Below are 26,638 nucleotides of genomic sequence, written 5' to 3'. Positions count from 1 at the left end.
GGCATTTGAAACAACATCCAAAAGACCCTGGGGAAGCTCTGTAAATGATGAGGAAATGTCATCCATCAGAGCATGAATATACCTCCCCAGGATACAGGTTGCGTTGGTGGCCTTCAACGCCAGACTGCAGGACGAAAAAATCTTCTTGGACTGCGCCTCTAGTTTCTTTGAATCTCTGTCCCCAGGCACCGTCGGGAAAGAACCAGGCGCTGACTTGGATGAACAGGAGGCCTGCACCACCAAGCTCTCCGGCGTAGGGTGCCTAGACAGAAAACGAGGGTCAGTCGGAGCCGCCCGATACCTCCTGGCCACGGCTCTGTGAACTGCTGGGGAAGATGCCGGCCTCTTCCACACCTCTAACACCGGATCCAGCAGAGCGTCATTAAATGGCAAAAGAGGCTCCGCCGCAGCTGAGGCCGGATGTAGCACCTCTGTTAGAAGGTTTTGTTTAGCCTCCACCACCGGCAAAGGCAGGTCCAAAAAACTAGCTGCCTTCCGTACCACTGCGTGAAAGGAAGCAGCCTCCTCAGTATATTCTCCCGGGGACGAAAGGTCCCACTCAGGGGAAGTGTCCAGCCCACTGGCCGACTCCAGACCACGCAGCCCATCACCCGAGTCCTCTAGCTCTCCTTCCTCCAGGGCTCGTTGGTACTCCTGCTCCTCTAATACACGGAGAGCACGTCTCCTCGAATGAAGCCGTTGTTCAATACGCGGAGTCGACATTGCCTCCGCCGAAGTCGAAGATCGGCGCCGATCTTCAGAAGCCACCGACGCCGCGTCCGGCGCCACAGGTAACTTCGGCGCCGACGAAAGAGCAGTCGAAGCAGATGGACCCACCGGAGTCACAGGCCGAAATCCCGACGTCGACGGGATGGAAATCCCCGGGGCCAATCCCTCTGAAGCCACCGGAGCGGCCACCGGCGCCGAGCCCACGTTCCCAAAAGGGAGAAAGGGCATAAAGGGTGCCGGCCGAAGAGGCGCAGGATCACCCAATGAAAAGGCCAAAGGCCCAGCCGGAGCACCCCCTGGAGCCATCTGTTGGAAGATGGCATACATCGCATTCAAGAATGCGGAACTATCGGCTCCAGGGGTGGGAAAAGCCGGATACTGGGGTGCCTGTCTCGGAGGCGACCCCGACGCCGGCCTCGACGTCTGCAACGCCGGAGAAAACACCTGAGGCTCCAATACCTCAATCACCGACGCCTGTCCAGGTGAAGTCGGAGACGCCGGAGAGGGCAACGGCGTCGAAGGATGCGGCGTAACCGTGGGACTGATCTCCCATGTCCTTCGGCGCCGATCCGAAGACCTGGAACGAGTCTCCTTTGAATGACGCCGAGATTCTCTACGGCGCCGGGAGTCTCGATGACGCCGATGTCTTGGTGAAGAAGACTTCTTGTGATGCTTCTCCTTCGATTTCGCCATAAACAGCTTCGCCTCACGTTCCTTGAGGGCCTTTGGATTCATGTGCTGGCATGAATCACAAGTCGAGACATCGTGGTCGGAGCTCAAACACCAAAGGCAATCGGAATGAGGATCCGTCACTGACATCTTGCCTCCACACTCACGACAAGGCTTGAATCCAGACTTTCTCTGCGACATTATTACCACAGCGAAAGACTACGCAGCAAAAATACACTGTAACCACAAAAGTAACAGTTGCTCCCTCGAAGATAACCGTTTCGAATGCACGGAAAAAAGGGAACTGACGTCGGCACGTCGTCGAGGACCTCTTATTGCCTGTATGACGTCAGACGGCGTCGCGTAGGCTAGAGTGACGTCCTCGTCGACGTGCAGAGACTAGTAAGAAGATTTCCGTCGAATGCTGGCGCCATGGGAGTATTCATTAGGTGAGGAATCCACAGGTAGTTGTATCCATCAGAACAGACTTTGCAGCTCAAGGCTCACATTGAGACCCCCTTCTGCTTCTCTATTGTGAAGGACTTTTCTAAAAACATTGCATTCAAATTAATCAGAGAGCCTGCATATCTGGTTACTGCACATCAGTACATGGCTGAGTACACATATATAGGCCTCTATTATACTTTAAGCTTGTTGCGACACCTCCATAGCTATCTTGTATGCAGGCTCCTGAAGTGGATGCACAGCAGAGAATCACACAGATGAGAATCATGCATGCAACCACCCTCCATGTTGTGCACTCTAAGTGAGCACCTTGTGCTTGCATTAGCGCTGTTCCCAAAGGTACGGCATAGACTGACAAGGTAGTAACATCCACAAACATAACTTTGTGGGCATTCATGAACATTACCAGAGTTTTCACAAACAATGTATCCACCTAAAGTAAGGACAAGAAAAGGCTGGCATGAGTGAGAAATTAAAAAGTTGAATGTCTGCAAAAATCTCCATAAAAATCAAGGGGTATTGAAGATGGTGTTTCACCAAAGGGTTATAGCTTCCATGAACAGGAAAACAAGTTTACATGTATGCACACCGCTACTATAGCAGTAAATCAGCTGACCTTCTTCAGGAGAAAGTTCTTCAGTTGAGTGATATGGATATATCAGGATAAATTATTTGTGTAGATTTTTATAGGTAGTCCTAGAGATTTCTGTAGATCCACAATAAGACCGAAATGTATGGAAGTCCGAGGAAATGTGCAATTCAGATATTCCCAATTTGGGCAATAGAGCATACTGAATAAGTAAGGAGCAAAGCAGCAGATATAAATTATGATAAAAAAACAGTTATTTAACATGGTCATTTCTTGCAGCAGATAAAGAATAATAATGAAACCACTTTACGCTTGTAAAGGATTCTTTGACAGTCTTTCATAGGTTTCATACCCGACAATACAGGTTTTATTTGTATAAATCGGTATCTTGAATTGTAATTCCTCCATAGTTAAATGCAGATTATATTGTAATGCTCCCATTGTCGTTCAGAGATGCTAATGTAGGAATTCTTCAGACTGATATTGTATGGAATGAACAACAGTTTATTCTTGAGAGCAACACCATTGGTTTTCAACAGCATCTACCTCCGTGGGCATAAGTAAGTTTGGAGGATTGAACGTTGACTATGGTCTTGATTTGGCACATCAATATTATCTGTGTGTGTTCATTCAAGAAGAAGACCCACAAACAAGTCTTTCTGAAGAACTGTAAAAGTTTATAGAAGTTGGAAGAAGGAAATAAGTTAGTTTTGGCAGTCTTCTCAAAGAAAAGGCCCTTATCAAGTATTTTTTTTTAAAAGATTTTCATATTTTCAATGGTTGAAATTGTTCACTGACTCCTCTACAGCAACTAATTATTACGTTGACAAATTAAGTATTTTATTTTTTTTTTGTTTGTTTTTTTTTAAACAGCACCCTCTGCCTCCATGAGCACTGCAACCATCTTTAAATGAAGTTGTGGCTCCTGCACAGCTCCTCTGCTTTCACACAGCGGTGGATAGTGACACCTGTGCTGCCATTCGTCTCATTTCTTGATCGTTCCAGCAGACCAACTGGTTCTTTGGATGACTTCTTTAGCCCCGTTATCACCGTAATTTATTCATCTTTGCGCACAGCAATATTGTAATTCGGTTTCAACCTTTATGGTTAAAATATGTGTAACGCATTGTCACCGGAAACCATAATGTTCTTAAGCAACTCAAATTGCGAAAGCACTTCTGAATCACAAATAAGGGCTTTTTAATGACACACTTTCACTCTTGAGCATTGGAATAAAACCATTTTTTTTCCACACGACATCAGCACTCCCATTTAGAAGTTTTTTTCAGCTAGCCCTCCTTTACCATTGACAATTGTATTCCTTATTTTCTCTAAATGTTCGGAGTGTCAAGGTGCCTTAAATTATACTTCGACATGGTGATGACCTCGACAATCATTCGGGAGGTCGAGACCTCAACAATCGGACTGGGTCTTGTATTGAGTTGCCAAGATATGAACCTGTGTTTCTAGAACAAGGAACACAGACTTGATGACGTGTTCTTAGTTGATAGCTTTCATATGTAAAACTCACTTGCATAGCACCCTTCACTTCGCATTAGGGGTACACTTTTGAGCACTGAGCACTATTATTGATTAGCCCCCTACTTTAAAATCATAACATTGTTTTTGGTTAAGCCTTGTTGAAATAGTCACTGAATGGTCGGGTAAATGTGCAACTAAAGATTATAGAGGATAGATAAAAAAAAAAAGAAGAGTTCCTACTGAACCATTATTTACCAGGTAAAAATGCACATACAGAGCACTGAGAGCAGTCCGGCGGGGCTCGTTCATATGCATGAGGCTGCACAGATGGTGCTCTTGCCGATGCATAGCCAACAGATGCAAGCAAGTCTTTCAGGGGGCTAATCTGCTGCTCCTAGATCTCTGCGCCACTAATTGTGGTGGTGCTTCTACATCAGCCTAGGAGAAAAGTGTGTGCTCCTACTTAGGACTTGTCTGTGCCAGTCACCTAAAGATGGAGTATGAAGCAGCATCTTTCAAGACAATAGCATTAGCAACACGCCATTCAGCGACTGCTATTAGACAAAACTCCAATCTCTTTCCAGCAGGAACATCAATCACCAGAATTACCTTGACATTTTTATCGCTGCCTGAAAACTGCTGGACGCACAAGTTAACACTACAGTGTTTTTAAACCCATTATTTCTAAACACAGTACCCACACACTCCCCTCGACCAAACTGAGTGCTAAGTGTGGTTGTACCGGTCACAAACCCGACCCTGACATGTTGCCGCAAACAGGTGGGTCATCTTTCTATTATGGATTGCTTATGTAAGTGCTAACCCTATACTAATGAGATGAAACTTCTGAACAGAGAGCGATAACATGTTAAACAAGCATTTACAATGCAACGGGTCTCGCGTTTGCTCATGTTAGAGCTGATCGCGTTGTAAACTCCTAACCCGACTTTTCACCTATCTGGCAAAAGTGCATTCATGTACATAACCCGAAAAAGTTAAATCAACTATGTAAAGCGCTCGACTTCTGCCAAGCGAGATCGCGCTCGTAAATTAGAGAAAAAGAAGTCCACGAGCCCGATGTAAAACAGCGAGCCTCGCATGTTTTCTGTACTTGGTCGCTGCGCTCGAGGAGGGCTAGCCACCGGAAAAGGCATGACGTATGCGTGCCTTCGACTAATGAAAGCAAGCAGATTTTATTAGGGAAGCCCACGAACCAATAAAAAACACTGACATGAAGTTGACAGGGCTCCGAGCCCTTTTCTAAATACAAAAGAGTCTTGCTGCGATACGCATGCGCGAGCGCATGCAACGCAGACTCAATCCTAAAAAGAGTGAAGTAATCCTCCTACAATGTACTGCTTCACACATCGTAATATGCCTTTATTTGGCACACAATTTAGTCAACATGTCGCATATATTGTTCCCGCCACATATCCTGGAAGGCACAAGTATGAAACATTTCAAATTACAGCAGAAATATATTACACTAATTGGATTACCATGTCAAGTAATGTTTATGTCCTACTTGTTGGCAACTTTTTACTAGCGAAATGTGCTTTAAAATGTACTACTATTCCATTTGCAAACACAGTTCTAAAATATCCTTTCGGGAGGGGCAAGAGCGAAATTCATGTTAGCTGCTGTCTGGAAATTTTTGTGGTGATCTGTCAAGTGGGGGGCCCAAAACACTTCTTCCCCCATTCATTTTTTCATTGGTATTTTGAACAGGAATAGCACCCGTACACCTGGATGGAATTTCACCAAATTCCTCAGAAAGGTAGCTAATGCTTATTCCAGAAAGCGACCTTTTGTTATTTGGTGTAAATCCATTCAGTAGTTTTTAGTAATTAAAGAAAAAACAAATTTAAATATATATAGGGAAGCGGAGGCTTTGCAAACTCTCACAGTCTCGTGCTGAGATCTGATTGGCTGCCAATACTTCAACAAGGAAGTTTTGGCAGCCATGTTGGAACTCAGTCCTAGAAAAAAAGTAAACAAATAAGAAAAGGGAACAGGGTAGAGTCACCCTGACCCCTTAGCTCTGGTGCTGGGGTCCCCGAATGCCCCTCCCCCGGGCTTAAAAAGCATTATTTAAAAATGTTTGACACGGACCAGCTTTAAAAAAAAAAAAAAAAAAAAAAAAGCACAGGCACTTGTTTTGTAAGCAGCCCCCCAGGTGGGCCAGGTCCCGGGGGCAGTTAAATTTTTCATGGGGGCGCCCACCCACCCTCCAGCCCCAGGAGGGACTGCCACCACCTTGGGGCTTTTACCAAAATAGATGGGGGGGGTTGTACCCGGCACCCCCTGCAACCCAGTGCAGCCTCCTTCCCCCCAAAAATTTAATATTTAGGCCAGACCCTAGAGGATGAGGTCCCCGGGGCCAAGATCAGCCTGGAGAGAGGGGGCCGCGCAGCCCCACCCCCAAAAATCTAAATATTTAGACTGCAACCCAGGGGAATGGGGTCCCCGGTGCAAGATCAGACTGAGGAAGGGGTCACACAGCCCCCCCCCCCCAAAAAAAAAATACATTTTAGAAGGCCAGGCCCCAGGTGTGTGTGGTCCCCAGGGTAGACATCCGCCGGGGTGCATACAAACCTGCTGCCAACTACTGCTGGGCATGGCCGAAGGCTGTGCGCAGAATGGGGTTGGGTAGTTTGAGGTGGTGGCTGTGGAGGATGGCCGCAGGCCAGGCCCTGTGGCCAACCCCGCTGCACATGGCCAAAGGCCATGTGCGGCACTGGGTTGGGTAGTTATAGGGGTTGCCACAGGTGGTTCAATTAACTTATAGTAATGAAAATTACTTTACGTAATTTGTTTTTTTTAAAAGGTACAAATTCAATGGAAAAAAAACAAAGGTTACAGAGAGATTATAGTTAGGAAATATTACGGCACTCGTGACATCTTTGATAACATCATTGATAATATCAATGTAGTATTTGCAGTAACATTTTTGAAGAAAAACTGTGCATGGTCGGGGCGCAAGCTATAGTTACCTTAGGGCACGAGTTATAGTTCTTTGAGATAACTAACTAGAACATGTGAATTTCTATGGTTTGGTACGTTTATAATGTGAGCCTATCTAGAATGCCCAAGTAACCAGTGGTTTTCTAAGTTAATTTCTATGATTTTTAGGTTGTGCTTAGGCAGCGTGCAAGCACTGTCTCTCGACATGTTGTAATCTATACCTGTGGGCTTTAATAACGCCGATCACTTTCCCTTGATTTCGTAGCTGAATGCTTCACGTTTATTATTGCCCAATCAACCATATAGCTTAGTGTGGTGCTCCATTTTTGATTTTGCCTCGTCGCTCTGTGCTGCGTGGCTGTGTGTTGTTCCTTCCCTATTTTGGGCATGCCGCTGTTTTTTTGTGGTGTATGAGCACTATACATGAGGACATAAGTTTTATATAGCGCAAACTTGATCGGAAGAACACCTTACATGACTGTATGAAGTTTCATATAGCACAACCTCATACTTATTTATAAAAAAAATAATTGAAAAAATAAATTGAAAAAAAAAAAAAAAAAACTGCATGATGATCTTGTCTCCCCTCCCCAGAAGCTGAATGCACACCGCAATACGTTTCTCAAAACAGGTGATGTGCTTCATTTTTCTGTACGGCGCCCGAAGGTTATCAGGGGTGTGTTGAATTCAACATTGTAGGGTGCAGTACCTTATGTGGCCAAACGAGGTCCCAAGGGACACCTAGGAACAGCCTGTGGTACTGCATCCTTTCTCTGCTTCGTGCACTTTACAACATTAAATGTTGCAGGCTTTTTAGAGCCAGCATATTACAAGTATAAAAGTGTTGGAGTAACCAGGTTGTTCCTGCTTACATTACACATGCTTTACTTGATCTTGCATTCTCTACTAGTGTTTGCCTTTACCAAGATGTTATTTTTTATTTATTTTTTACATGAGGTCGAGAAGTTTCAAATAGCGTGAAAATGATCGGAAGAGCACTTTACATGAATACATGAAGTTTCATGTAGCTTTGTTTTTTTTTTAAACAGAAAATTACTATTGTCTCCTCACCCTCTTAACCTGAATGCACAGGGTAAAACTTTACTCAAAACAGGCACCCAAATTCATTTTTCAGCCTGAAAAAGTCATTAGGAATGTGTTGAATTCAACACTGCAGGGTGCAGTACCTTTTTTGGCCAAAAGGGGACCCAAGGGATTCCTAGTGACAGGCTGTGATACTGCACCCTTACCTTGTTTTGTCACATTACAACAGTAAATGTTGCAGGCTTTTTTTCAGCCATCATATTCGAAGTGTAAAAGTGTTAACGTAACCATATTGTTCCTGCTTACATTTCACACGCATCACTTAAGCTTGCATTCTCTATGATTGTTTGCTTTTTCCAGGATATGCAACTTATTTTTTTTTCCACAGCCATCATATTACTCGTCTCCCCTCCCTCATAACCTATTTCTCATTTTCTGGCTCTCCAGCGCTGCAAGGTCATACGAATGGCAATAGTGCTATGCAAATATCATCACTCCACTGCATACAAAAAAAAAAAAACTAAAAAAACTAAAAATGCCATTTTCAACACCAACACCTCTAACTTTCACAAATGTGAGACAAGTTGCATTGCAAATGCTTGTTTTAATTCTATTTCCCAACTATAACGTCACTGTAACCTTTGTTTCACACTGTTTTATTCAGTGAAAACAATGATGTTATCAAAGATGTCACAAGTGCTGTAATTTGTAGGGTAATTAGCAGTGCATTGCGAGGGCGCAAGATATAGTTACCTTAGGGCACGAGTTATAGATACCTGAGGTAACTAACTAGAACTAGTGAATTTCTATGGTTTTATACGTTTAAAATGTGAGCCTAACTACAATGTCCCTGTAACCTTTGTATTTTTTAAAGTGAATTTCTAAGTTGTTTTTTTTTAAATTCTATTTCCTAACTATAACAACCCTGTAACCTTTGTTTTTTTCAGTGAAATTCTATGGGTTTCTTTAAAGTATAATCATTTTTACTTTGCTGGCATGTTGCCAGATGGCGCTCTGCTGTGAAGCGCGTTACACGCTTTAACCATGAGCCCTGAAGAAGTCCGTTAGGACAAAACGCGTTGGCTATGGCTATGGAGTAGTTATTGTCATTGTGGATGAATAAAAAACAAAAGATTTCATAAGAATTTATTTTTTGAATCATGTGATTTGTGAAGATATGTGACAATAGTTTGTGGATACCAATGGATACTTGGATGTGCCGGGTCTTCCTTTCAGTAATTTTTAATACTAAACATAATCCAACTGCAGCCACGCATGGCCTTCGGGGGCCTGACCTCTGGCCAGGCCCTGACACCAACCCCCTATAAGCACCCAAACTTCCACAGTCTTCACCCGTGCACAGGGGAGGTTGACCAGAAGATCTGGCCTGCAGCTAGACCCTAAGGCCAACCCCCTAAACCCAAACTACCAAACCCCATGCTGTGCGCAGCCCTTTGGCCGCAGACTCTCTGGGTGTGAGAATAGGTGTAAGAGGGTGTATCTGGGGGTGAGAGTTACTGTCATATTGCCTATCTGGGTGTGAGAGTGCGTATATCAGTGTTTTAGTGAGTGCGTCAATGTGGGCGAGGGTCTGTGAACGAGTGCATGAGCGTGACATAAAATAATAAACACTGAGCTATTCCCTTATTTTTGTTTTCTTTTCTTTGCCTTTAATGGGCTATCTGGAACCGTGGGGGGGCCCTCAAGGGCTCCTCCGTGGTCCCTACATATATATATTTTTTTTAATGTATAATCAGCATTTTCCGGGCTATCTGGTACCACGGGGGAAGCCTTAAGGCTTCCCTTGTGGTGCCATTGCTTCATTAAGCACAGAGCTGGTTTAACAGCAGCTTCTTGCTTGCTAAACCATTTCATCTCTGTTCGCTGCACACGTGCAAGGAACAGAGATGAAAGCTTTGTTTTTTGACAGCAGAACCTATTTGACAAGTTCTGGTGTCAAAAACCAAAGTGTTTGCTGTGGCTTGGCTGCAAAGCTGCTCCCCGTGGGTGGGGGGGGGGGGGGGGGGGGGTGGACAACCAGCCACCCGCACTAAATATTACTGAAGCCCCGGGGAGATGGTGGTACCTTGTATCGGACTGGGGCCCTCCACTATTTATTTAATATAGCCCCGGGGAGGTGGTGATCCCGAGGGCTGCCGGGGGTGGGGGGCCTGCACAGACCCCCACGTATTAAATAATTGAAGCCCTGGGGAGGTGGCAATCCCCAGGGCTGAAGGGGAGACCGATGGACCTCCCTCATGCCAATAAACAATTTTGCCCCGGGGAGGTGGTGATCCCTGGGGCAAATGTGGCACAGCCCCCTCCCGCACATAATTTCAATTTTGCACTCAAAAAAAGATTGTCCCAGGACTTGGCCCACCCAAGGGCATAATTAACAGAAGAGCAGGAGCCCACTCCTCAGTTTTTTTTAACATTTTCAGCTGATCAGTGCTAAAATAAAGAAAAAATGGTGTTCGTACCCTGGCCCCTTTTCTTTATTTTTTTACTTTTTTTCTGGGACTCAGGCTGAAGCCAACATGGCTGACAACACCTCAATAGCTTCCTTGTTGAAGTGTTGTCAGCTAATCAGATCCGATTGGGAGGGGTCGCAAATCCTTCGAGTCCCTAGATATACAAATTTGTTTTCCCCTTAATTTCTCAAAACTACTGAACGGTTTTACACCAAAACAAAAAAGGATTTCCTTCTGGAACAGGACCTACCTTTCTGCCAAATTTGGTGTAATTCCATCCAGTAGTTTCGACGCTATCGCTGTTCAAAATCCTTATGGAAAAATGAATGGAGAAAAAACGTATTTGGGACACCCCCCGTTACTCTCTGAATCCCCATCATCCCCATACAGATCAATCCGAAACTTTCCAGACAGCAGCGGGCATGACCGGCAAATTTTTTGGGAAAGTTTCGTAAAGAGTTGTCAAGTGGCACTAAAGATATAAGCAAGAAAAAGAAAAAAAAGCTTTTTATATAGAAAGAAACTAGGCCCTAACTATAACTACCAAGTGGTAACTGCCACCACTAGGTTATGTATGTATATACATATACACACACACACATACAGGGAGTGCAGAATTATTAGGCAAATGAGTATTTTGACCACATCATCCTCTTTATGCATGTTGTCTTACTCCAAGCTGTATAGGCTCGAAAGCCTACTACCAATTAAGCATATTAGGTGATGTGCATCTCTGTAATGAGAAGGGGTGTGGTCTAATGACATCAACACCATATATCAGGTGTGCATAATTATTAGGCAACTTCCTTTCCTTTGGCAAAATGGGTCAAAAGAAGGACTTGACAGGCTCAGAAAAGTCAAAAATAGTGAGATATCTTGCAGAGGGATGCAGCACTCTTAAAATTGCAAAGCTTCTGAAGCGTGATCATCGAACAATCAAGCGTTTCATTCAAAATAGTCAACAGGGTCGCAAGAAGCGTGTGGAAAAACCAAGGCGCAAAATAACTGCCCATGAACTGAGAAAAGTCAAGCGTGCAGCTGCCACGATGCCACTTGCCACCAGTTTGGCCATATTTCAGAGCTGCAACATCACTGGAGTGCCCAAAAGCACAAGGTGTGCAATACTCAGAGACATGGCCAAGGTAAGAAAGGCTGAAAGATGACCACCACTGAACAAGACACACAAGCTGAAACGTCAAGACTGGGCCAAGAAATATCTCAAGACTGATTTTTCTAAGGTTTTATGGACTGATGAAATGAGAGTGAGTCTTGATGGGCCAGATGGATGGGCCCGTGGCTGGATTGGTAAAGGGCAGAGAGCTCCAGTCCGACTCAGACGCCAGCAAGGTGGAGGTGGAGTACTGGTTTGGGCTGGTATCATCAAAGATGAGCTTGTGGGGCCTTTTCGGGTTGAGGATGGAGTCAAGCTCAACTCCCAGTCCTACTGCCAGTTCCTGGAAGACACCTTCTTCAAGCAGTGGTACAGGAAGAAGTCTGCATCCTTCAAGAAAAACATGATTTTCATGCAGGACAATGCTCCATCACACGCGTCCAAGTACTCCACAGCGTGGCTGGCAAGAAAGGGTATAAAAGAAGGAAATCTAATGACATGGCCTCCTTGTTCACCTGATCTGAACCCCATTGAGAACCTGTGGTCCATCATCAAATGTGAGATTTACAAGGAGGGAAAACAGTACACCTCTCTGAACAGTGTCTGGGAGGCTGTGGTTGCTGCTGCACGCAATGTTGATGGTGAACAGATCAAAACACTGACAGAATCCATGGATGGCAGGCTTTTGAGTGTCCTTGCAAAGAAAGGTGGCTATATTGGTCACTGATTTGTTTTTGTTTTGTTTTTGAATGTCAGAAATGTATATTTGTGAATGTTGAGATGTTATATTGGTTTCACTGGTAATAATAAATAATTGAAATGGGTATATATTTTTTTTTGTTAAGTTGCCTAATAATTATGCACAGTAATAGTCACCTGCACACACAGATATCCCCCTAACATAGCTAAAACCAAAAACAAACTAAAAACTACTTCCAAAAATATTCAGCTTTGATATTAATGAGTTTTTTGGGTTCATTGAGAACATGGTTGTTGTTCAATAATAAAATTAATCCTCAAAAATACAACTTGCCTAATAATTCTGCACTCCCTGTATATATATATATATATATATATATATATATATATATATATACACACACACACACACACACACACACACACACATATACACACACACACACACACACCAATTAAAGAAAACAAAAGCTTCTAATACAATAGGCTGGGGAGCACACAGGAGAGATATGGAGAGCTACCAGTTGCTCACGAGCTACATGTAAGAGAAGCTTGGTCTAACCATACCCAATTAGGTTAGAGCAGTGCTTCCTAAACTTTTTAAGGCCCCACCCCAATTTTTAGAACGACAAACTTTTGTGAACCACCTAGCTTTATTGGATAGGAGGTGGCGATTTTTTTAATGGAACTGAAGCATTAGCGCACCATCATTTAGAGTGCACATTTTCCATTGAAACTGTCACTAAATTTGTACAGGCATGCAGTTTTTCTGATAAAACTACAGCACACACAAATGATAATTTATGGAATAGGGTTTTAGTGAACAGTTGACATTTGTGCGTCACCAAATAAAGTGTTGCAGTTTGTTTTGAGCATACTAAAATCTGTGTTTCTATCACACTTCAGAATTACAATAAAATTGCTTCATTTTTGCTTTCCTAACTGCTAAATGTATACAGTTCATTTACTGGCATTTACATTTTTGTTGTGTGTTTCCAAAAAAATGACATTCTACTGCTTTTCCTTTCACACTTCCTGCACCCCAGCAAGATTGTCACATAATTCAATGTACTCTTTTTCTCTGACTGCAAAGAGAGAGGGATTTGGAAACATCAGTCCCTAGTTTCAAAAAGCAGCAATCTGTCAGAAGACAGGCCTTTAGAAATCTACTCGCCCGCGCACTATGGCGAGTGAGATTTTAATCAAGGCGAGCTATTTTTGCAGCCTACTGGTCCGGTCTGGCGAGAGAGCTTCAGCCGCGAAAGAACAGGTGTTCTGTTCATTAGGAAAGTGAAAGAGCACTAATGATGCCTTGAAATTGTATTTATCTTGTAACATTTGCCGTTCATTCAAAGACAGAGGTCAAATGTCAGCTTATGTCCTTCTTATAAATTGTTGCATACATTATCAGGGAGATTAGTGTTTACTTTTCTTTCTTTGACAGCAAAGTTAGCGGATTTTGTAAAGGGAACTGTTTGACAACTAGGCAGGCACATATTTAAAGAGCTTGTAAATGATTGTTTAAATATGAACTGAGAAACATTCCTGCCCCACCCTGCTAACAATGCCACTGGTGAACTAAGAGACAAGTCAGAGGTCATGTGTACCTTATATTTGCGCAACAGTTTTATTATACATGGAGCAAATGTTTAGTCCATTAAAGCAAACGAGTTTTTTGTACAGCAGACATGCTGAACTCACATATTTTAAGGTGCTCTTGTATGTCATAATGTACAAATAGAAGACTCAGTGAAATAAAACATTTGAATATGACCACACAATTTGAGACAAGTTTATGGCTCAAGTGCGTTACAGTCAGGTCGAGTAAATTATTAAAGTCGCTAGACCTACAGGTCTACTAATATTTGTCCTGACTTCTCAAGGCCTGGAATACATCACCTGACATTTGGCTGCTGTGTTGGAAGCGCAGCAAAGGTGACAATCTAAGTAAAGAAATGCAAAGGCATCTTTACTGATTGCTTGGATTTTCATGACCGACCAAAAATCAGCTTACGACCAACAGTTTGGGAAACACTGGGTAAGAGAGTTATGGACAGCAACATATGCATCACAACATTTTAAATGCATGCTCTAGTGTACAAAACATAACTCAAAGATCTGATTATCTGACTATAAACTAATGTTCTCTCATGGACGACAGCTGCTCTAAGAAGTCAAAACAATCGCCTCAGAATTCTGCACACTAGTCGTGCAAAAAGATTTCTAGTACCTAGACTGCAACCAGTGCTTTAAATGGGCCGGTACTGTCCGGTACTGAGTACAGGCACTTTTTTATTTTGAGAGGGTGAGTACCGGCACATCTCAGGAAAAACGTAATACTTTTAATTGGAGAGTACCGGCACTTCTCGGAAACAAGCAGGTACTCTGGCACAGAGTACCGGCACTTTATTTTTTCCATTTCAAGCACTGCCTAACACAGTTAGAGCCCATATCGTAAGCATCTCCTATTCCATTTGTTAGATGACTACAAATAGAGATGTATCAGGACTGATGAGTGTTATAATTCCGGCCTTACTCAAGCCTCTTCTTGAGAGACATAAAATTTCATGTACGTGGTGGGTATGTGCTTGAGGAATATGTGAGGCACTCACGAAAACAGTTTCTAACCTCTAGAAAAGACAGATTGCACTTCTGGTAGCTTGTTTCATAACGCGACACAGAGGGGTAAAGTAGGAGAAGAAATTATTCCATGAATGGAAGTAAAACTTACTAAATAAATGGCATAGAAGCACACCAGTTGCTAGTCCTGGCCACAAGATCTAAATCTCTGGCTCCAAATTCTCCCTCCCAGTTCTACAAAACTCGAAAGACTCCATGAATCCAAAAAACGTAATGTAGTAGATAGTGAGCCAAACAAAAGCAAAGATACATACTACTAGACCTCTCCACGCAGACACGCGTGCTTGGATTCTAAGGTAGCAAAGCCTAACATACCACACACTACATGACATTCGTTACTTCTGCCCATTTTAAAAAATTGACAGCCATAGTTTGATTAGAGACCCTCAGAAGGTCCATAGCCCACCGCTTGCCGGGCATCTTAACAGTTCTCTGCTTCCCTGACTCCCGTCCCATGTCATCCTCAACGTAATCGGGAAAGTAACACAGGACCAGGGTGGGCGCTGGCCCTAAAATCTGCCACGACTTCGATCACATGTCTCTGTGATGCCACGGATCCCGAGCCAGTGGCTTGCCCAGCGCAAACCCGTCCCCTCCCCAGCAGACCCCCTGGCGCGGCACCAACCGACAGAACTCACCATCCTCTTCTCCGCGACACCAGGTTACTATGGGCAACTACGTCACCCACGCACGCCGAGAGCGTATGACATATCGAACGCGAGGGGCAGGCTCGAAACAAGACCAGGTTGCGGAGGAGGGACTAGAGGATCACGTAAGAGCGTGTCCAATAGCAGGCTGAAAACCGAGTTCACGCCATATGTTTGGAGCGCGCGAGTGACCGCGAACAGACAAGGAGAATGACGTTCTTCTGCCCCTTGAAACTCAGTTTCTGTACCCATCTTGCAACGGGATATTGTTCAGTAAATCGGCAATCCAGTCTCTTTTGAAACACTGGAAGTTTGGTCATTTTAAAAGGGGAGGGGGCACATTTTATAAGTTCGATGATGTGACCATTATGATTTCAACTAACTCGTATTCCAGTAGTTTGTAGTGTAGAGCACTTTTTATGGGCAGAAGGCAAAGGTGAGCAAGTGCACGGAAAAGTGCGGTGAACCCCGGGGAGGACAATAATGTCCAGTGACATTGGGGGAAGGGAGTAGGGTATTTCCCTTGTACAGTGATCGTATCCACACCTAACATGGCCGCCCTTATTTTCCTCCTGTTGTAGTGTCTGAGAGTTTGGTGTTGCTCCTGCACGGGTGGCTGCTGTTTCTTCTAAAGGTGCTGAGTTATTTTCTTTTTGGAGCCTTTTGCAGCAGGTAGGTTGCAAGTCTTGTGTCCCTAGAGCTGGTGTTATCGATTGTTTATTTCACTGCTAGTGTTGTGAGCACGTCCATGTGTGCAGCTTGCTTTCGCTGTTCATTCAAGGAAGCTGAACAGGCGAAACTTGTGCAACGTGTCGCTTGTTAAAGGTATTAACACTGACTCGTTATGGGTTAGCTATATTCACTTTTCGTACAATCTAGTCCTCGGTATCATTAGACATTTGCAAGGGGGAGTATTTAATGTGGTTGGTCACCATTTTCAAGAACATTTCACCGTTTCGAAGTATGTTTCTTTGTGTTATGGAAAAATGTACCGTGACAGCACGAATATTGTTATATACTAAAAAATACTATTAAAAATGTTCTATTTTTCTCAGCCCTGTAGACGTTATATCCACGTTTGCCCTAAAGTATCCGAAAGCTCTAAATGCAGAATACGTTTTTATGCCATTTTAGTTTATATTTGTTGGCAAAACTTATATATGTATATACTGTTTTCTTTTGTTGGCCTGGTGCACATAAAAGCTAAAAATGTGTGAAATGTTACGCACTCCTTGTGTCCATACTAATGCATTTGACAGTAAAATCCCTCACTTACTTCCCTAGTGTGGAGTCCTTCAGTGTGTTCTTTTTTTGTAAACTCGTTGTTCAAATTATATTATTACTGTAAATACAACTCTTCCTCTGGAAAAAGACAAAACTAAAATATACGACTAACATATATTTGCAGCGTCCAACAATGCCAAAAGAAAAACATTGAAAACATGCACAAAGAATGTAAGAGTATGAATACAGTGGAAAGACAAACAAGCATTGTCAAAGTCTATAGGTCATGGCTATGTGAGAGCTATTGTTTGTGACAATGTGCTTTAGCCATGTTGTACACCAGTGTGGCTGCTGTTCAGCATGGCTAAAAGTTAGTATTATGGAGTGCGTGGATAACAGTGGAGTGGAGCCGATGAGAGTGGCATGGATTTCAGTGGAGTGGATTAGAGTGGGGTAAATAACTGAAGTAGATTGGGTGGATTCGAGTGAGGTTGATTAGAGTAGTTTGAAGTGGAGTGTATTACATTGGAGTGGAGTATAGTGGATTACAGTGGAGTGGATTTCAGTGGATTGGTTTACAATCAAGTGGAGAACATTTCAGTGGATTGGTTTACAATCAAGTGGAGAACATTTCAGTGGATTACAGAGGGGTTAGCTTGGAATGGATTACTTTGGAGTGGATTAGAGTGGAGAGGAGTACATTGGATTGGAGTGCATTTCATTGGAATACAGTGGACTACAGTGGATTCCAGTGGACTGGATTACAGTGGGTTAGAGTCTGTATCATTGCATGGAATAAAGAACACTCTCCAAATATATATGTCGTCCTTTGTAATTGTGTGGAATAAATAACAGCACCCCTTTCATTCTACTGTACAGCCTGCAATAAAAAAATACCCCAGACATATCTGCCATTGTGTGAAATAAATACTGCCTCCTGTTCTAATAGCATTTGATACAAAACACTCAAGACACACTGTCCTATCTGGCTGTACTTGTTCTTGCAATTAAGAGCCCTGTATGTCAGTCCTAGGTTACAGCATCGCCTTGACAATGAATATTAAAAAATAAATGAATACCCTAAACGTGCAATTCTTTATACTTCAGCGTCTATCTTCATGGAATAAATGGCAGAGGAGCTGGCTAATGGCCATAGCTGCCAACTTTGGAGCTAGGGAACCAGGTTTGAATCCTGGCACAGGCTTAACATCCTGTGTTTGTATGAAAATAAAAACCTCAATTTTTTAATCACTTCAGTCCTGATTTAGAGATGACATGTAATTCCAGGCTTCCCCTTCAGCGAAAGCAGGGTAACTTTCATCCAAACATTCCTGTAAAAGAACTCCACAAAGAAATGATAAATAAAGGTAAACAAGTAAAATGCAGGATAATCGAAAATGAAGCGATCGTACGCTGCCCTCGTAGAGGAATGTAGTTAAGCTGCACTCAGTAACGGTTGCCGAAACAAAGACAAGAAAAGGAAAAGATACAGTCCAAACTTTTCCGTTCAGCGGAGGCAGGCTAATTTTTATCCCATCATTCCTGAAAAGAAATTTTACAAGTAGGGCTCCCAGTGTAAAACAGCCCACCGCGGTACATGAGCTGCCTATGCTGTTTTTATTTCTAGCTTAGGAAACAAAAACAAAGTACAAATGTGATTGGCGTATAGTAGAAAACACTAAATACAGGTAAACAATTGAAATACAGTATGATAGAAAACAAAATCATCACACACTGCTCGCACAAAGGAATGTAGCCAAGCTGCACAGAGTTGCAGAAACAAAAGAAAAAAGTAGTTCCCACAAAGCTTTGGAAGTCCACAAGTAATTTTGCAATGCTCCGTGGGAGGGTTCAAAAGATGAAAAGGAGAGCAATCTAGCACGCACCAGCCACCTAAAAGCAAACATTTAAAAGTGACACCGAAAACAGCAAATGAAAACAGTGTGTGTACTGTAAGCCCATTGACTGCAAACAAAATGTCTTGAAAAGATGGTGCACCCGCTGTCTGGACGAGGCCTAAAAAGCATTGAGAAAGCCAATAAGTCTCACCTTTCTCAGGCGTTAGCCAACCTTTTGGCTGTACTAGTGTTTTTTGCTGGTGTTCTCTCTCTCTCCCCTGCCAAAAAATGCCCATTTGCTAATATGAATACACATATGCATATATCCATGAAGCCACGGTTGTTAAACTGTGATGACATGTATTTGTGCATGCATCAGCACAAATGCAAGCATACGCTTCATGACACAGCAGGAATTTTAGTTTCTTTTTAATTACTGTTCCTAGATGGCAACCGGGGAGGGAGGACAGCAAATGCCATTGAGAGGGAGTAATCGAGGAGCTGGGTGAGGGGGTGTAAATTAATAAACCAAGAACAACGGGGAGGGGCAAGCAAAGCGACCAATATGATTTGATTTGAAAGGAACAAGGGCCGGGTGGGGTCGGAATGTGAGCCTGGAAGCAACACATGTGGAGGAGAAAGCAAGAAAATACATACACATGTGGAATGTTGAATAAAAAAGAAAGAAAATAGTCCCCTGAATAGAAGTAGCAGAAGGCTATAAGTCATTCAGTCAAAAGAATAGTAAAAAACTGCGCTTCAGGGAAGGGACAAACAGAAGAAGAAGGAAAGTTGAATACCAAGCAAGCAAATGAGATTGGCAAGAAATCCAGCCAATGGTAAACAATGGTTTGACACAAAGCCCACTATAAGCTTTACTTGTCTAAAGTGGGCCTTCAACAACAGACTGCAAAAGGCTGTTTGTAGTGGAGGTCTAAAATGGATACAACCAGGCAGAGGGTTACGGAGGAGCCACAAGCCAGATGAAAACAATCTCACAGGGTGTGACGTGTAACTGTAGATCATGTGACAAGAAACCATGGGAATTAGCATAACCCAATAACTGATAAATGAATTGGCATAGCGGTTGTGGATTTTGAAGGAAGTGTCAGGGAGAGAGAGAAGTAAATGTGAATGGTAGGTAGTGAATTTATCGAAAGGAGAAGTTGCACAGAGATTGGGATGACACTAAAGATGGGGCGGCGAGAGTGGACACATGGAAAGTAGTATAGGCAAATTGAAATGAGGGGACGGGTCACAAGAAGACGAATGAAAGTAAACATTTAAAAATTCATATTGTGTCTACATGTCATCTTTTGGATTCTTCAGACCTCTGCCATACACTAGACATAAACGCGTTATTCAGAAAACACAAATGGTTTCAGCAAACAGACTATGAATCGTGTGAGCAGGGCTCTGTGTCAACATGGTGAATGCTTTATAGATGCTCGTTTGGTTACCAAAAGCGGCAGCAGTGAGGACAATCGGATTGATCTGCTCATTTCCAAACAAACAGCGTGAATGAACATGTGTATGTTTGTGTACAGACACACGTCCAGTACAGTGTTAGCAGTTAATGAGTTTGGGGAAAGTATAAACTGCAATCTGAGTCATTGCAGTGAAGGGTACAGGGAATCAGTTAATTGAGTAGAAAATGTGAGCTTTGGGTCCCTTAAGTAAAGGGACTGAACTGAACATAGCTACTTAAATGCAATTCCACATACATTGTGTGCAGTTTACAAAGTCTTCTGCGCTGCTGAAACTCAGCATTTGACCCTGTCTTTTCTTCTGTTTAGCCATTCTCTTGAATCGCTCTCTGAAAGACCAATAGACCTGGGTGCTAACGATGGACAGTTCTCGTTTGTGTTTTTTTTTTTAATTAACACACTTTGCGTGTTCCTCCGTTTAGTGTAGCTGGATTTGTGTAGCCGATACATGTATTCAAGGTATGACAGTCGTTGGAGGAACAACTGAATATATTCAGAGCCCAAAATGGGCATTAATAAACCCCTGGTGGCAAGGGCGTATGCGTCAGTACGTTTTTTGTTTACACGCAATCAGAATTGAGAGAGAAAAAGACATGGCCAATAACGAAAACCCAAAACATGCCCATAAACAACAGATCATGCTCCTAGACAGTGGTTGGATGGCACACTATTCACACTATTCACCACTGCTCAGGTCACTACCAGTATTAAAATGCTTTGTCCGATCAAACCGGGGCCCGTTGTGGCATTTGTAAAACGAGATTGCCTCAGAACTGTTCCCAGTTTATAGTTGCTAGAATTTTTACCAATTCGCTTCTAGAGTTCAAGTTCCGTATACAACTAAAAAGGACTATATCGTCTGCAGTCAAGACCAGGGCTTGTGGAAGCACGTTTGGAAGACTGCGGCTAAAACAGGCATGCATATGCAGCTGGACCTAGGTATACATGAGGCGTGTGAACAGCCAGGGCATTACGGCTATTGGGTGAATATGGCCCAGGAACATCAAGAGGGAGACAAGGCAAGAAGACTATTGGCAAGACTAATTAAGGCAGTCATAAAGTTGACATCACTGATGGCCTTATACCATGACAGTGGGATTCTTTTTCACACATAGGCAGGTATCAGTGCATTAATGATTAAGTATTACAAGTAGGCGTATGCTTGCCAAACAGAAGTTGACGCAGCACAACAAGGCACATATACAAGTGGCTCATCTCTGGCACCTGACCTCTGAATAGTCAGCTGAACTAGAGATACCCCTTACGCTAGAGGAACTAGAAGAGTCACCAAAACAACTGGCAGTGGGGAAAATTCCTGGGAGTAGTGGGCTTCTAGTGGAGTTTTATAAAACTTTCCAGGCTAAACTGACTAAGAGACTGTTGAAAATATTTATGATAGCCAAAGAGAAAGGAGAATTGGCACCAACAATGCTGGAAGCTATTGTCATAGTCTTACCTAAACCAGACCTGGGCCCCCGAGAGCCCTGGTCCTCCTATCAACCCCTGTCAATGTTGAATCTAGAATATAAGGTGGTGGGGAGGGTTTCGGCATCCAGAATTCAGAAGATACTCGTGTATCTATTACACATCCACCAAAATGGTTTTGTACCCAGGAGGAGCATTTCTCCTAACTCATGCCATCTCCTTCACAATTTAGACGCTTTCTCTAATAGCCTCGCAGAGACGATCGTGGCCTCCTCAGAAATGGAGAAAGCTTTCAACATGCTAAACTGTAAACAACTGTTTAAAATGTAAACAAAGATGAGATTTGGGTAGGGCATCAGATCCTGGATTAATTTGTATACACTGGACCTATGCCCTTGTGAAGACGGGGAAGTAGATATTTGACAACTGGTGGGTTCACAAGGGGACGAGACAGGGATGCTCTCAGTCCCCGTACCTCTTTGCTCTAACCATTAACTTGTCATATGAGAAAAGAGATGGTCAAACTGGGGCATGAGGAGTGTGAACACTGGCATGTCATTTCCTTATAAGAAGATGATGTCTTACTGTACTTTCAAATTTACACATTTCGCTCCCACAGAGCTTTACACCAATTAAATTTTTTGGGAAGTTATCAGGTCTGGAGGCAAACAACCCAAAATCGTGCATATATCTGATAACACAAAGAGCAGACTGAAAACGTGCCCAATCCGACACATAGAACTATCGGCTCACAATGGAACATGCCACATTTCTGTATTTGGGTGTAAACATTTATAGAGACCGCAACAGTATCCTAGCTGGTAACTTTTATGGACACCACTAGCTTTAGCGATCCGTGGGCTTCTGGGCAAAGCTTCTTCTGTCCGTACTGGGGGAGCACTTGCCAAGATGGTGCTGTTACCAAGGATGCCTTATGTTTGTTAGCATACCAAGAAAAATAGTCAGGCCCTTCTTTGCCTATACTAGTGAACTTGATTTGCAGATCTGTCAGCCGGGGCCCTGGAGAAGTTGTATGTGGCCACAGAGGAAGGAAGATTGGGGCACTTGATTCGTATTACTTGGCAGCCCGCTTACAACGTGTGATGGTATAGTTGAGCCAACTGGAAAATGCAGAGCTGTGTGAAAGATGCTTGGTCCTTTGTTTTTCTGCATTATTAACAAAGTGCAGAGTGTAGTTTTACTCTCGATTGCACATATATAGACTGATAGTGTGCTATTTCCTTTGAAACTGTGTTCCTATTCCATATAGAAGTCCAAGATCCCGACTCTTTTTAAATATGCCTCAAAGTGGGCCTGGAAGCCATCTTTTTTAAAACGGATGTATTCCCCAGGCACATTCCACTTTTCATTATTTCTGCATCACACAGTCTAGAAGAGTCATGCTTGTTAGTAGGTCGCAGCCTACCAGACAGGGCCGCTGTCTGGTTTGCTAAAGACATCTTGGGGACATTCACTAAGCTGCCCTAGGATTGTATTTTATCCATTACTTGCCATGACTTTGTGGTTTGTAACTCACATTTTCTTGCTTTCCATTTGCTGGCTTCAGTTGTTTTAGGCTGTCCAGCTTGAGTTTGTACATTCCCTTGCCAAAACCTTATTTACGGTATCCTTCTGAGTGCGCTCTTTTGCAAAGAGGCCTGGAAAGCTTGTTCTTATCTCCTCAAATTTGCTGTGCATTCATCAAATTGTCAGACACTGTCTTCCAGGGCGCTTATTTACTTTTCTTTCTCTGACTTCAAACTGGGAGGATTTATGTGACAATCTTTCTTGAGACTGGGTGTAGGAAAGAGCTTCTTTCTAGCACATGACAATATTTAAATGAATTGTGTAAACATTTCAGAATATATCGAAATTAGGAACACAGATGAAGCATGTTTTTGTTATTTCTGAAGTGTGTTGGAAACAAATACTTCAATATGATCAAAACAATTCATTACACTAGGTCGGGCATTTTCAACGAGTAGCTCTTGAGCTACCAGTAGCTCTCCAGTGCCTTGTGAGTAGTTCTCCTGTGTGCAGCCCAGGCTACTACTACAGAAGCATTTGCTTGGCTGAAGTATTACATGTATCAAAAAATTAAAAAGCGTAAATTTGAATTGTAAATGTGCGTATTTTAAGTACTCATAAGGTGTTTGGAGAAAAATGGTTGAATACTCAAAATGTATTTAAAACTATTATTTGAGTTGAAGAGATATATTACTCACATTATTGCCTTGGTTCCAGGAGCGTTGCAGCTATGTCTTTTATGTACTACCCCTTTAGAGACATTGGAAATTGATAATACTTTTATTTTATTTTATTGCTGGCAACCCCACCTAATGCACTGATGCGATCATTGATGACAAGTTAGATGGTGTGGTCACTACGATTCCACTAACATTAGTAGCTCAGGATGATTTTCATTGAACATGAGTAGCTCTTGTTACAGAAAAGGTTGGATACCCCTGCACTAGTGATGGCAATTTCTACATATTTTTTTCTATGCACTGTATAGTTTTGTTAGTAAAACCGTATATCTGTGCAAATGTAATGGTCATTTCAATTGAAGCTGTGTTGTCAGTAATGGCAGTGTGGTACCATACCATAAATATTCCACTCCACTCTACTCTGCACCACTCCATTCCACTGCACTCTACTCTGCACCACTCCACTTTACACCATTCCACGCCACTGCACCACTTCATTCTACGCCACTTCACGCTACGCCTCTCTCCCCGGTACTGCTGTACTCTATGCCAATACACTCTTCGCCACTGTACTCTACACCACTGCACTCATCGCCACTGCACTCTACACCAATTTACTCTATGCAATTACACTCAGTGCAACTGCTCTCTACCATGCACCACACCAATCTACGCCACTGCTTTGAAACAATCTTCGCTGCCACTGCATTCTTCGACCCTGTACTCCCCTCTGTCACTCCACTCTATGCCTCTGCAGTCTACACTATTCTACTATTAACTGCTGCACTCTATGCCAGTGCACTCTACACAATCACAGTCTGTCACTACACTCTACTCTGCATAACTGCTCTATGCCACTCTACCGTACTCTACACCACTGCACTCCCACACTCAACTCTGCTTCTCTGCCCCTGAACTCTCCCCCTTTCTACTCTGCACTACTCCACTCTACGTTGCTGCACTCTATGGCACTATACTCTACTCTGCACCATTCTATGCCTGTTGGAAATGGCTCTTTTTGCAGGGATATCACTAATCGTTTTACCTTCTTCATCCTATTTTTACCACTGCTAAGTGCAAGTGCTATGTAAAATGTATTGGTGACTGGGTTATCCATGATTGGCATATTTGATTTACTTGTAAATCTTGAATAAAGTGCACCAGAGGTACCCAGGGCTTTTAAATCAAATGCTACTAGTGGGCCTGCAGCACTGATTGTGCCACCCACATGAGTAGCCATGTGAACATGTCTCAGACCTGCCACTGCAGCATCTGTGTGTGCAGTTTTAAACTGCCATGTCAACCTGGCAAGTGTACCCACTTGTCAGGCCCAAACCTTCCCTTTTTGGACATGTAAGGCACCCCTAAGGAAGGCCATAGATAGCCTCATGGGCAGGGTACAGTGTATGTTAAAGGTAGGACATGTACTGATGTGTTTTACATGTCCTCACAGTGAAATACTGCCAAATTCGTTTTTCACTGTTGCAAGGCCTGTCTCTCTCATAGATTGACATGGGGACTGCCTTTCAGTATATTTTAAGTGCAGTTTCCCATTGGAAGCCGATAGAGATTTGGAGATTGGGGTCTCTAAACATACAATATAAAAATACATATTTTGATAAAGTTGGTTTTTAGAATGTCAGTTTGAAAATGCCGCTTTTAGAAAGTGGGCCTTTTCTCTCGTAACCATTCTGTGCCTCCGCCTGCTTGTGTATTCCACATCCTAGTCAGACTGACAGTTGGGCTGTTTGTGAATCTCCATTAGACAGTGACACAAAGGGAGCTGGAGTGTAGCCTGCATATCCTGATGGGCCATCTGGGCTAGAGTGGAAGGACTAGTGGTCACTTGCACCTGAAAGGGCTGTGCCTGCCCTCACACAATGCAGTCTCCGACCCCCTGGTGCATTTCTGGAGCAAGGAAGGATCTTGTCAACAACAGAGATTTTCCTTTGAAGTTATACCTAGTTCTGACTTTGAAGTAGGCAAAGTAGTGGACCCAAACCCTCAGACCTTTAGAACAATTCTGGATCAAGTGAAACCTCTGCGAAGGAGAAGAGCTGGAGAGCTGGATGAGGAGTACTGCCCCTTTGCTGTGTGTGCTTTGCTGAGTTGGCCTGCAGTTACTGCTCTGCCTTAAAGAGGACAAAGACTGAACTTTGCTGTGTATACTGCTTGTGAATTTTCTCCAAGGGCTTCGAGTAGAGCTTGCCTCCTGTTGTAAGTCTCAGGGATATCAAAGACTTCAGCTTCATATGCCTACAGCACTGGGAACTATGTTTTTTGTGCTGCAACAGAAGAAAAACCATAGCGATGCTGTCAATGATGCCGTTGAATGCACCATGACCTGTTGACACCACACGGAGCCATGCTCCATGTCGCACCACAACCCTGGTCTCACCAATGCGCCACCTGACACGAAACCCAGCCGCTGCTTGCACCGTGCCTTGTGGGCCCCGCACTCTGCATCACCTTGCTCACACTGCAGCCTTGTCATCCCCAACGATGACACTCCACGCTGACACCGACGCCGCTGCCAGGCACGTGGACACCGCTTGTGAGATACACAAAGCACCGTCCTGTCCTACACCGCAGCTCTGGTCCTCCGACACCAGTGACATCGACTCCAGCGTCCTCAACAGATGCCCCTGTCTGCACCGTGACCCGTGGGCACCGCACATAGTCCACCCCATGCAGCACCACGGCCTTGGGCCTACCGACGACAGCACTTCAGCAACAACAACGCTGTTGCCTATCCTGTAAGCTGAAGACAATACACGTCGCACCACCCTGCTTAATGGCGTAGTCCTGGTCTCACCAGCACTGCGGGACGCAATCACCAAGCCGCTGCCTGCATCCTCCCGCTTCGCACTGCAGCCCAGACGCCATCCACGCCAGCGCTTCTGACTTCCTCATCAGCCCGGAGTCCGATCTGCCACGTGTGTGACTT

The 26,638-nt window shown here is 43.5% G+C and overlaps 2 protein-coding genes across 8 annotated transcripts in view; one reads left to right on the top strand and one right to left on the bottom strand.

The window, feature by feature from the left end:
• The window catches only part of ARL3 (ARF like GTPase 3), a 197,643-nt gene extending 182,016 nt beyond the window's left edge, over positions 1 to 15,627 (bottom strand). Inside the window, exon 1 of the mRNA XM_069239508.1 lies at positions 15,502 to 15,627. Within this exon, the coding sequence (XP_069095609.1) occupies positions 15,502 to 15,504 (3 nt within the window). The 5' untranslated portion in view covers positions 15,505 to 15,627. The remainder of the gene's footprint in view (positions 1 to 15,501) is intronic.
• Positions 15,617 to 26,638, top strand: part of SFXN2 (sideroflexin 2) — a 138,304-nt gene continuing 127,282 nt past the window's right edge. The window contains exons 1-2 of one of the 7 annotated variants that reach the window (XM_069239503.1): positions 15,617 to 15,635; positions 16,092 to 16,182. The gene's annotated coding sequence lies outside the window, so the exon portion shown is untranslated. The other 6 variants (XM_069239506.1, XM_069239500.1, XM_069239502.1 and 3 more) reach the window with 6 other exon arrangements.

Source organism: Pleurodeles waltl, chromosome 6 (genome assembly GCF_031143425.1).
Source record: "Pleurodeles waltl isolate 20211129_DDA chromosome 6, aPleWal1.hap1.20221129, whole genome shotgun sequence".
NCBI lineage: Eukaryota > Metazoa > Chordata > Amphibia > Caudata > Salamandridae > Pleurodeles > Pleurodeles waltl.
Note: the sequence above shows the minus strand (reverse complement) of the source record. Positions and strands in the feature narration are given on the sequence as shown.